The sequence below is a fragment of the Eptatretus burgeri genome, chromosome 12 (genome assembly GCF_056783735.1).
Source record: "Eptatretus burgeri isolate ZD-2024b chromosome 12, Ebu_testis_v1, whole genome shotgun sequence".
NCBI classification, from domain to species: Eukaryota; Metazoa; Chordata; class Myxini; order Myxiniformes; family Myxinidae; genus Eptatretus; species Eptatretus burgeri.
The window spans coordinates 98,627,660-98,639,977 of NC_140972.1; the positions used below are offsets into that span (position 1 = coordinate 98,627,660).

The 12,318-nt window shown below is 45.4% G+C and overlaps 1 protein-coding gene across 9 annotated transcripts in view; it reads right to left on the bottom strand.

The window, feature by feature from the left end:
• LOC147016219 (attractin-like protein 1) overlaps positions 1-12,318 on the bottom strand; it is a 334,549-nt gene that overhangs the window by 282,122 nt on the left and 40,109 nt on the right. For all 9 annotated transcript variants that reach the window (XR_015050063.1, XM_085849045.1, XM_085849046.1 and 6 more), the window contains exon 6: positions 1,270-1,438. Coding sequence is in view for 8 of the 9 variants with exons in the window: in XM_085849045.1 (XP_085705171.1) it covers positions 1,270-1,438 (169 nt within the window). In the remaining variant the exon portion in view is untranslated. The remainder of the gene's footprint in view (positions 1-1,269; positions 1,439-12,318) is intronic.

Consider the following 12,318-nt stretch of genomic DNA (forward strand, 5'->3'; position numbering starts at 1 on the left):
GGCCACAAGGTCACGAACTTAGAAAATTGCGAATTGTGTTTTTAGGGGGTAGCCAATTTCAAGTTGCATCTTCTCCTAGGGGGTTTGTCGAATCTGGCAGTGGTTTCGGTATTTGGTTAGCCCAATAGCACTTGCATAGCCTCAAGGAGCTCGATTTTTCATTTTCGTCCCAAGGTAAAGAAGGTCAAGGTCACAAGGTCACGAATTTAGAACATTTCGAATTTTGACAAAAATCATACGACCGCACAAACTCTGAGAGCTAGGATGCAATATTTTGTATGCATAATCTTGAGGTCATTCCCCACCTAAAGTCTTGAAACCATTTTTCTCTATCTCAAACACCTTGCCCGTGGCGCCCCCTTCAAGTTTGTTTTTTACGCTGATTTCATCAAAGTATGCATAATAATCTGAAGAGTGCGAAATGCCATATAGCCTATATGACGTTATATTGTTCCTGGAATGTTCCAGAGGAAGTTTTGCACCAAAGGTCATAATCCTTGACCTTTGACCTTTAAAGTTCACAAAGGTCAAATTTTCAAAGTTGTGGGAATTAAACCGGGTTTTCGACCTTCTTTGACGAACTAACTCCAATATGCTATAGCACGTATCCTGTTCCTTATTTTAATGTCCACAACATTGTTTTGTGACCTTTAAAGGTTATGCAAAGGTCAAATTTTGAAAGTTGTTGAACGAAACCGGGTTTTCGACATTTTGCAGCCAATAACCTGTCACTCGTACCACATCATGTTGATCATTTTTATAACTTGGTCAAACATTATCACATTGTCTCATCCTTGACTTCTGAAACAATCTACATCGTCAAATACCACTCGTGAACCATCATCGTCTTCAGACTTGTCACTCTTGCATTTCATATGCATACAAACTTTCAGGCTGTATGCAAACTTTCATGGTTTATGAGTTATGGACACACACAGACACATATATATATGTATATATATATATATATATATATATATATATATATATATATATATATATATTATAATAATCATAATACAACACTGAATTACAATGGCAGCACATCATTTTGCTTTGCTGGGGCATTCTATCACATACTAGCATGGCCTTGACACCCATACACATACACATACAAGCTATAACGGCCATAACCGGTGCCCATGCCACCATTACAAAACAGTCAGAATGTACAAGTATTGATGCTCTTAAATCACGAGCACACATATGAAGTAGTGTACTTATCCTTGTCAGAGAGAAGCCACAAGCACGGTATGTGTGGAGGAGTACCTGAGTACAATGGGAAAGCCATTGTAACTGAACGCATGTCCACCCACAATCCACATGCTGCCATTATGGACCACAGCCTCATGAGATGTACGTGCAAAGCTGGAGTACTCGTCATCCAGGAGCATCCAGTACGACTCGTTCGCAGGCACAGTAACTGAGCAGTCGGGCCCTACACGCAGGATAGAGAGACATGCATTCGGAACGACAGGATGCAGCATCTGGCCAAAAGGAAAAAAAAGTCCTTTTCCACACACAGTGACAAAAGTACCAAAAGGTATTAATCAGTCACTTCCAGTTCATGGTTCGGCGTGTGACCACCGATTGGTACTCACTCCTTCCAGTCCATACAAGCTAAACTCCCCCAGGCAAATACATTAGGTTTTGCCATTTTAATTTTATTCCTGTTTTGCTAGTCATGTTTTTCGTCAATCTTTGTGTCCAAAACCATATTCTGTGTTAAATTGTTCAGTTTGTATCCAGAGTTAAGTCAGGCCTGTTGCTGATAGTAAGGTTGTGCTTTCCCTCCATGTTTCGCTCCTTTCATCCCAGTTATTACTTCTGATCCCACAGATCATTTGATTTCCCCTCCTCACTCAAAAAAAACCAGAAAAAAAACCACATCACTCCTTCACTGTTTAAAAAAATCCTCCAAAACCAACAACTACAACATCGGGGGGGGGGGGGGGAATCCCAAGCTCTCATCTCAGTGCTCAGTTACTCGTTTCTCTATTCCTTCTTCTTTTCAATATCCCCAAACTAAATCTTAACAGAATAAAATGGGGGTTTTTTTTGGTTTTTTTTACACATAGTCGAGGCTCATGGAAGAGCTAGTATGAGTACACTGGATGGATCAGGATGCAACAGGACAAAATGAACAGCAGAGCCGAAGGCCAACACAAGGGAAGCTGACAAACAATGGGTGTGGGGAAGATGCATGGGGTGTGCAAAATGGATATGGACGGAAAGTCTCAGGAGGGAAAAACTGTAAATTTGGAAGGAAGAGGGATTTCAGTGGGGTTGGTTAACGAAGAGGATAAAGAGTGATGGTGAGCATTGATGCTGGATTTAGGTAGTTTCACCAGAAGGGGGTTGAAGACAAGATGGCATGACTCTGTGCATGACAGAGTGGGTTTCTATGGAAGAATTCCCAGGCTGGGTTAATATCAGGGACAGGAGACATGGGAGACCAGTCCTAAAGAGTGATGGCTGCTTGCAGTCCCTGCCAATATGCTTGAGTGAAATGTCAGACTCGTCGGCGTTGAGGTCAGGTCAGGTCAGGTATGGGAGCATGTGCCAGAACAGCACGTCGCTGCGTCCACTTTCCGCCAGTACTCCAGGGGCCTCCATCTGGCCATCCCCCAGGCAGATGCCAGGCCCATCCCCATCTCCTTGAGATGATGGTCAACCTGTTGCAACCATGATGCACGTGGTCGACCCACTGGCCTCCTCCACTCATGAGACTCCCTCGCTGAGAGAATCTGGTGAGCAGGATCAGAGTCAGGAAAACGAGCCACATGTCCATACAGCCGCAACTGACACTCACGGACTATGCAGGTAACAAATCTCATCCGAGTCTCTCTCAGCAACCGCTCGTTGGACACAAAATCCGACCAGCGATAGCTAAGGATTCTCCGAAGAGATCTGGTACCAAAGGAATTAAGTCTCCGTCTCAGATCCTTGGTCAGAGTCCAAGTCTCGCACCCATAGAGCAAGACTGGAAGTACCAAGGACCTGAAGACTCGGACTTTCGTCCTCCCGCACAGGTGCCGGCAGCGCCACACCCCATGATCCAGTGAATCCATCACTCCCCAGGCCCGACCCAGACGTCTATTGAGCTCTGACTCGCAGCCAGCAGAGACATGAATATCACTGCCAAGGTAAGTGAATCTCTCCACGACCTCAACATCCTCACCACAAACAGACACAGACAGGACAGCAGCATCCAAGATGTCACCGAAAGCCTGGATCTTAGTTTTGACCCAAGAAACCCGTAATCCCAACGGCTCCGACTCCTCATTCAGCACCTCGAGGGCCCCCAAGAGGATGTCTAAAGTCTCCGCAAAGATGACTGCATCATCTGCAAAGTCAAGGTCCGAGATCTTGACATTCCCAAATGACGCACAGCAACTTGATCTCTCCGACATCCTCCCTAGAATCCAGTCCATACAAGTGCTGAAAAGTGTGGGGGCAAGTACACATCCCTGACAAACTCCAGTAACAACTGGAAATAAGTCAGAGATGGTACCACCACACTTCACAGCACTCTCAGTACCAGAGTAGAGTTCAGACATCAGATCGATCAGTTTTGGTGGCACCCCACGAAGACCAAGAATCCTCCAGAGGACATCCCGATTCACTGAATCGAACGCTTTACAGAGATCAACATAGGCTGCAAGCAGCCCCTGCCGAAACTCTCGTCTGCGTTCGGTGAGGACACGAAGTGCAAGGATACGGTCAATCGTTGACCTCTTTGGTGTAAAGCCTGACTGCTCTGGACGCTGGTGCTCAAGCAGATGGTGGCGAACCCTATCGAGAATTATCCGAGCAAAGACCTTGCCCGGCACTGAGAGCAGCGTCACCCCTCGGTAGTTGTTGCAGTCTTGGCGATCACCCTTCCCTTTCCAGAGAGGGACAACAAGGCCCCTCTTCCAGTCAGTTGGGATGATGCCTGTGTTCCAGGTAGAGCACAAAACTGCATGCAACGACACGAGTGCAGCATTTCCACCAGCCTTGAGAAGTTCGGCATGGATGCCACAGATCCCTGGAGCTTTGCCCCGTTTCAACTGGTTCACCGCAGCCCGTGTTTCCACAAGCGTAGGTGGACCACAGTTGATTCGAGGGTCAGCAACAGGGATTGTAACACCCTTGACGTCCAACTCGATAGTTGGGGGATCAGCCTGGTACAACCGCTCAAAGTAACCGGCCCAGCGGGCCTTCACTTCAGACTCCTCTGTCAAGGGCCTACCACTCTCTGCTCTAACTGCAGTGCTCCGAGGGATGGCCTTGGATGAACGTAATGCGCGAATTCCCCTGTAAGCGGGACGAGAATCACCTGTCCACAGGTGATGCTCTACCCCCTCACAGATTCCTCGCACATAGGCCTCCTTGTCCACCCTCAGTGCACGTACAGTTTTACGCCTCAGCTCCCTGAACAGCTCAGCTCTGCCATTCAGCCTGGCCCTGCAACTCTGGTCAATGGTATCCAGTGTCCCTTGAGAGACAAAATTCTTCTCTTCCCTGCGGTGAGCTCCAAGGCATCCACCGGCAACATCAAGGACGGTGGTCTTGAAGGCGCTCCACAACTCTTCAGGACCCCCCAAAAGCACCCAGACCCCCCAAGTGTCCACTCAGCCTGTTCGCAAACTCCTCAGCAACTCTCTCATCCCTGAGCTTGGCAACATCCAGCCTCGGCTGGGATGGTACCATTCTCCAGGATTTAAGGTTCAGCTTTAGAGTTGCTACAACGAGCCTGTGGTCAGTATTGAGGAACTGAGCACTCCGGTAGACCCTGCAGTTCTGGATCATCCTCCAACGACCGTCAATGAGGACATGGTCAATCTCCTTTGCCACACCACCAGCGTTGGAATACCAAGTCCAGCGATGAGCTTGTGGGCACTGAAACCATGAACCAGCCACCCTAAGTCCATGACTTCTTGCAAAGTCAAGGAACTTAGTGCTATTCTGGTTCATAGTTCCTGACCCATGGGGACCAACACACACCTCATAACCGTCCCTATCAGTTCCAGTCGATGCATTGAAATCCCCCAAGACTAGAAGTGTATCTCGTCTGTGGCACTGATCAACCACAGACTCGAGTGTGGCGTAGAATGCATCCTTCACGGTGAGATCACTCACCTCAGTCGGAGCATAAACAGAGACCAGGGAAATGACACCTAAGGAGTGACGAATCCTTAGTCTCATAATACGCTCGTTGACCGGTGTTACCTCAATTATCATTGGGGTCAGCTTATTGGACACAGCTACAGCAACTCCTTGGGTATGGTAACCATCAGAGCGACCAGACCAATAGTAGGTGTAACCACCCACCATTATCGCGCCGCAATCCGGTCTCCGAACCTCAGAGAGAGCTGCAATCCCGATGTCCAAACGCTTGAGCTCAGATGATAACAGAGACAGGTGATCATCCTCTCTTAGGGATAGGACATTCCAGGCACCCACCCGAAGGGACCGCCTCAGGTTAACCCAAGGAGACCGCCGTCTGGTGGACGACACCTCAGCACCACTCCGACACACTCGCCCGCAATCTGACCCAGGGATGTTACCCCGTGGTTTCCCTCCTATCAAAGATTGAGGGTCCCGAAGGCTTTGCCCCAATCCCGTCATCCGGTGAGCTGCCCTACGAAGGGAAGCTGCACAGGAGGTACTCCCACGGAGTGGGTTTTCAGATTTTTTTGCGTTTTTGCGTTTTGCGGAATGAAGGGTTTTACGGTGGCCGGAGTGCAAATCCTGCCACCAACCTCCTAATAAGAAGTGACCCAACTGCAGGAGGACGTCCGCAGACACAGTTGGGCACTAGATATGGATGGCCATTGGCTCACAAGGAGCTCCTCCGCCCTTTGACAGGTTTTGTTTTTAATCCTGCTGGGTGTCCATATCCAAACACCCTCCTCACCAGAAAACCTGGTGGGGGAGACGGTTTAGTCGCCGACAACCCGACCATGGAACAGGTTAGTACAGGTTTACATGGTACCTGTAGCAGGTCACAGATCGAACCTGACCTGACATCAGGTTCCCAGGCTGGGTTAATATCAGGGACAGGAGACATGGGAGACCAGTCCTAAAGAGTGATGGCTGCTTGCAGTCCCTGCCAATATGCTTGAGTGAAATGTCAGACTCGTCGGCGTTGAGGCAGCTCTCTAAGAATAGCAAGAGAGATGTTGACTTTCGCAAGCACATGATCAGATGAACCAATTGGAGCAGAGAAAAAGCAGAAGAAATTTGTGGGAAAGTTAATCCTCACCAAATGCAGAAGGGAAAATTTTCCATTGGAAGAAATCCGGGTTGAAAAGGTCACATATCGAGTCAGTCCCATGGAGTCACAGAGGTCCTTTGCGGAAGTGCCATGGCTGGTGAGAAAGAGACCCATCCAAGTAGCATGGCGACAATCAAAATCGCCACATGTGAGGAGATTTTGGATTAATGATTAAAAGTTTGTCCATGTTGTGAGAGAGAAAGAGAAAGAGAAAGAGAAAGAGAAAGAGAAAGAGAAAGAGAAAGAGAAAGAGAAAGAGAAAGAGAAAGAGAAAGAGAAAGAGAAAGAGAAAGAGAAAGAGAAAGAGAAAGAGAAAGAGAAAGAGAAAGAGAAAGAGAAAGAGAAAGAGAAAGAGAAAGAGAGAGAGAGAGAGAGAGAGAGAGAGAGAGAGAGAGAGAGAGAGAGAGAGATGAATGTACATGGAGTCGTCACTGTTAGGAGGATGGTACAACACAGATGAACAGCAGGTGGAAGTGGAGGGGATGTCGCAGCTCGAGATACTCTTGGGAGTTGAGAGGTGTAAGATCAGTAAAAGGGCAGTGACAAAATCAGTTCTTGATGTAAAGTGCAACTACACGACCGGGGCTTTGAAGGGGTTTTTTGGGGTGGATGCTTTCTCCGATTACAAATTCCAAACTTTGACAAACCGAGATAAAGATCATGGGATGGGGATTCTGTGGAAGGACTGACTCAATCTGTGAATGACAACACAAAATGTGATTGTTTGTTAAACACATGGAGAAACGCGGCGCTGCATGAGCGCGAGTGAGCTGGATGAGGGTGGGGGATGCTGGTGGAGAAAGCACAGAACAAACACCTCGCAAAAATAATTACTTTTAAGAAGAGGAAGAGACATGGTGGAAAAGAACATGTGTAGCATTGGTGAAGGAGTAACATTGGTTACAAGGATTGAAATGCATTCTTAAAATGATTTTTTGTTTTTTTAAGAAGCATTTATTATTTAATGTTGATTCAGGGAGGAGAAAAGAGGGGGAGGGGATGAAGAACCAGGAGAAGACAGAAATTTACTAGAAATGAAAATCGTTATGGAGTGAAATATAAAGTTTGTGTCTGTCTGTTCCAATTTTTGAAGCGAGAAGAGCAAATGCAAATAGGAAATAGGATAGGATAGTGTTGAGGAAACAGAAGCAAGAAACTCAGGAGTACACCTAGGACAAAACCAAGACACACTTACTATCCGAGAGAAGGCCTCGACCCTTCACAAAATGATGAACAAATTAGCAGGAATTACTGCACGGAACAAAACAGCAAGACTTGGAGGAATGACCACACAAAACACGACAAACCCGGTTCAGAAAACTGAGCTTTTGTGAGGTGGAAAAGAGCAGCTCAAATTTCACCATGAACACGTGAAGAACCCAAACCAGAAGTCCTGAAACCTTCAAACCAGAAATCCTATTCGTAATTTTCATCAATGATCTCTCGAACTCACTGGAAATTCCTCCATCGCTTCGATGATGACTGCACTCTCTACTGTGGCATCCCTCATCATTCTGACACAGACAGCAGCCTCACCCCTCTCTCTTCAGACCTTAACAAAAATCACAAACTGGTCAAACACTTGGAATATGTCTTTCAATCCTGAGAAATCCCATGCTTTCACCCTTTCTCTCTAAAAGGACCGTATCACTAATCCTCCCATCTACTTCCCTTCGAACCCGAACAGTCACTCAAACTCTTGGGTCTCACCCTTAGCCATGATCTCTCTTTGCAAGCCACATTTCAAAGCCTCCTCTGTCAGGCAAAGTTCATTGTGGGCACATCTTAATTCCTATCGACCGAGTACAAGGCTTTCATCGACAGCTTGACGGAGTACTGCTCTCCCCTCTGGGCTGGCTGGAGAAAAGCAGCACTGCAGATGCTGGGTCTATATGGGCTGAAAACTCACGCCTTGCTGAAGAGGCTTCACCTCTTGCTCAGCTTGACGCCGTGGAAACCAAGGCCTTTAAGATTATTGGAATCTCCCACGATGATGCTGAGTCTATGGGCCTATCACTCCACCATCGCCAACCGTTTGTGGTCTCTCTGTCATCTTTTGTCGCCTTTCAGGACTTGCACTTTTTTGCCCTCTCCGTGCTTCGTCTCCACCAGGTATCTGCAGGATGCACGTGGTCCATCAGCAATGCCCTCCTCATGAAACTGCCTAAATCCAGAACCACTGCCTACCTCTACTCATTTGTTCCTCTTTTTAACCAGCTTCCACACTCTCTTCAATATCACTCTTCCCTCCAGGCCTTAAATACAGCTGTCCGCCACAACCTAAAGTCATTCCCCATCCAAAACCATGATCTTTTTCTTCACCTATTAAGCCCCCAAACCCCCAAATGTTGCCTCATTATCCATCTTGTCCACCCTTTGCGTTCTCCCCTACCCCTCAACGTTAACTTTATCCCTTGTTTGGCCGTTTCCGTCTATTTTCTCCCTCGGCCCTGCTGTTGGCGTTTCACCACCCCACCCCCCTTCTCCTCCGACTCTTCATTTTGTTCTGTGTTCTGGCTCTTGAATGAGCATTGATTATGTATACAAAAACAACAGCATTTTCCTCATTGCGAACACATAAAACTTAAACAATTTTGAGGTAAAATCCTCAACTATAATGGGAGAACAATAATTTGCTTTCGCGTATTTTTGCTCCCAAAGAGCATCATCTTATCGTTGTGATTGATTGTTCGGGGCTCAATTAAATTTGTTCTCAAATTTCAATCTGTCCATTGGGATGTCAATGGTGATGCCACAAGTTAATTTAAAGGTCCACAGAATCAGTAGTTTTTTCTTTGATGTGATGATATTGATTTTAAAGTCATAAACAAAGAACTGAACATGTTTTTTAATTATCACAAATATTGAGGTGTTAAAGTTTAACAAGCCAACCCAGCAGGAACTTCCACTAAAAGTTCCAGAAAACCACGATGGTCATGACGTCATCTGCATGATGTAATCGGCAGAACGAATGTCTCAGCACGCAATGGATAATGGCCGTACCACGTGCGTCAGACTCATCAGAAAGTGAATTTGACGGATGCGCTTATTTTTAGCTATAGCGGAACACATATGCGCTTATTTTCCATATGCACTCACACGTATTCAAAAATCCATGACGTGCGCTTATAATGGCAAATGCTCTTCAGAATGGCTGCAAAGATGTCAGTTTTTACGTCATTGCAACTTTAATTGTCCGCGTACCTCGGAAACAATTCCTCAGGGGGTACATGCACACCTTCAGGGTCTCCTTCCCTTTGGTGTACGTATGTTGTTCATGGTGCCGAACACAACACGTTTTCCAACAACTGCAATCCATGGTTTGCACTTGGCGCATGTGAACGATTGTACAGGTCGGCTATCACTCGAACAGATCTTTCTCAGTTTGTGTCTGTGATTTCCGAGTGACATTACAATGACCAAATCAACAACGGAACATTTTTGAAACTTGCATTTCAAATCAAAATATGCAAAGTCAAATGAAGAAGTTCACCATTACATACAATGTTCAATTCCAATTCCCGCATTGGGTTGTTTCCACCCAGTGTCCCTGCTCTGCCAGCTCAACTCAAGCATGTTCACCTCGTCCACCAAGGATGTTGAACCATCGAGTCTTGTCACAGCGTTCTCTCTCGTACACCCGCCCATCCAGAACGATTGAAGATCCCAAAGGAATTATTTCCCAATGCACAACTTTATTGAGTTTTAATCAACCTGATTATAATCGGCTCAACGCGTTAACAACCACTCTGAACATTAACACCTCGTTCACCCTTCGGAGTTGAATTGAGCATGGGGACGATCGAAACTCAAGGCTTGTCACATGTCACCCGTCTCTCCGCAACCCACTCTCGTGGGTTTATATTGTATCACAGAACAATCCCGTGCCTTCCAGCAAATGTGATTCCAGTCGAAACTGGAAGTTGCGTCTGAACGTTCCGGCGCCTTCACAAATCTCACCAGGCAGTGTGCAGTACGATACTGCCATCTACAGTCAAAATTAGCTCATTACGTCAAGCAGTTTATATTACAATTTTCCGATCCGTACGAAACGAAACATACAACATGCAACTGTCAATTTTAATCGTTCATATCGGCATTTACTTATGCTTTGCTCACAAATACCACAACATCTAGCTTTTAACTGACACAAATATTAAATAAACTTTCAGTCTTCGAGCATATATCTGTTTAAACGACGCAACAAGTTAGTTTTCCATGTCCAGGTAAAAGGCCTGTCTTCCACTCCCTGTCTTTTTCGAACCTTTCGCACTCTGAAAAATTATTTACTCATTCTTCACCATTCAAATCAAAATCTTCGTGTTAAGTCCGAATTTCTGACACGTCTGGTACTGGTTCTTACAAGAGTTGGGAAACATGATAATCTCAATCTTATTTTCACAGGTGTATGATCCACGTTTCACTGGCGTGCCCATTTTGATCGTGAGGATTAACATTGCATGACGACCATTTATGATAAAGGGTCGAAAAACACCCTTTTACGACCCTTCATAAATGAACAGGCCGGTAGGCGACATGGGTGGTCGCAATATAATTTGAAGTCGAAGAAAGACTCAGCAATAACATCATTGGTAAAGGCCCAGTCACACTTTGACGTTTTAGCCAGCAATGGCAACGTATTAAATAGTATGTAAAACGCTGGCTTACGTTGAACTTTGATGGTTTTTTTTAAAGATTCGGACGTATTCATAACGACTTGGTCTTATGCATAACGTATTAGTAACGGACACAGAACGATTTGTTGTGTTATAGATAACTTATACCAACGAATGCTGAACCTGTTGTCAGCCTTCACAACCTATGCCCAACGATAGTCTAACTTAGGCATTGCGCGCTGCACGTATCGCCGACGATGACGTGGTGTAGGTTATGAAAAGGCTTCCACACAACGATTCAAATCATAACCGCCGCAGAAATGGAAGTGTCAACATCGCAGTCACACCTTGGCGATCTTGCCAGTATTTGCTGACCTCTGAAAAATGCATCTAAAATGCTGGCGCATGTCGGATACGGTATGGGTAAGTTTGGTATGCGTGAATACAACGCTAAAGTACGCTATCATACATTGTATTAAATGGAGTACGTCTTGTAATTTTAAACATGTTGAAAATTTTACGACGTACTTGCTGTATGACACACGCTCCGCATGCGATGGGAATAAGTTGTACGCACGATATGCGATCGTTGACACACATTACTTGTAAGGTGCTCATAAGTCGAAACACGTCAAGGTAATGGTTAGCGTCAGTGTTCCAGACTCCCGGTTTTTTTTTTTTTTTTCGGTATGACGGTGTTCAGAGTACAGTGCGGTTATGATTTAAATCGTTGAGCGGCAGCCTTTTAATTATATTATATTATAACCGCACTAGAAATCGAAGTGTCAAAATCACCATCATACCGAAGGAAGGAAGAAAAAATAAAAATAAATAAATAAAACCAGGGAGTCTGGAACACTGACGCTAACCATTTCCTTGATGTGTTTCGACTTATGAGCACCTTCCAAGTAACGTGTGTCGATGTGTGTCACCGATCGCGTAACGTGAGTGCAACACGTTACTCATCGGTTAGAAATAAGTTTCGGGTACGCTAAACATTACCTCAACGTGTTTCGACTTATGAGTAACTCACAAGTAACGTGTGTCGACGTGTGTCAACGATCGCATGACGTGCCTACAACTTATGTGAGTGTGAGTCATACGCTGGCATAAGTCTTAAAATTTCAAGCATGGAAAATTTGAGGACAACCGAAAAGTACAACGTTTAAAGCCAGCATACAACGACGTATGGCAGTGTTTTTCAGCGTGCTGTCAATGTTATCAAAACTTACCCATAACATATTCGACGTGTACCAGCGTTTTAGAAAAATTTTCCAAAAATCGGCATAAGCTGGATAAAACGTCAAGGTGTGACTGGGCCTTAAGTGGTAAATCATTGAGCTAGAACGTCATATATGTAGAGTTTAGTGGTATTTTGATGCAATACTTCTCTGCAATTATTTTAATGACTACAATGGTACTCGATAGGGTACATACCTC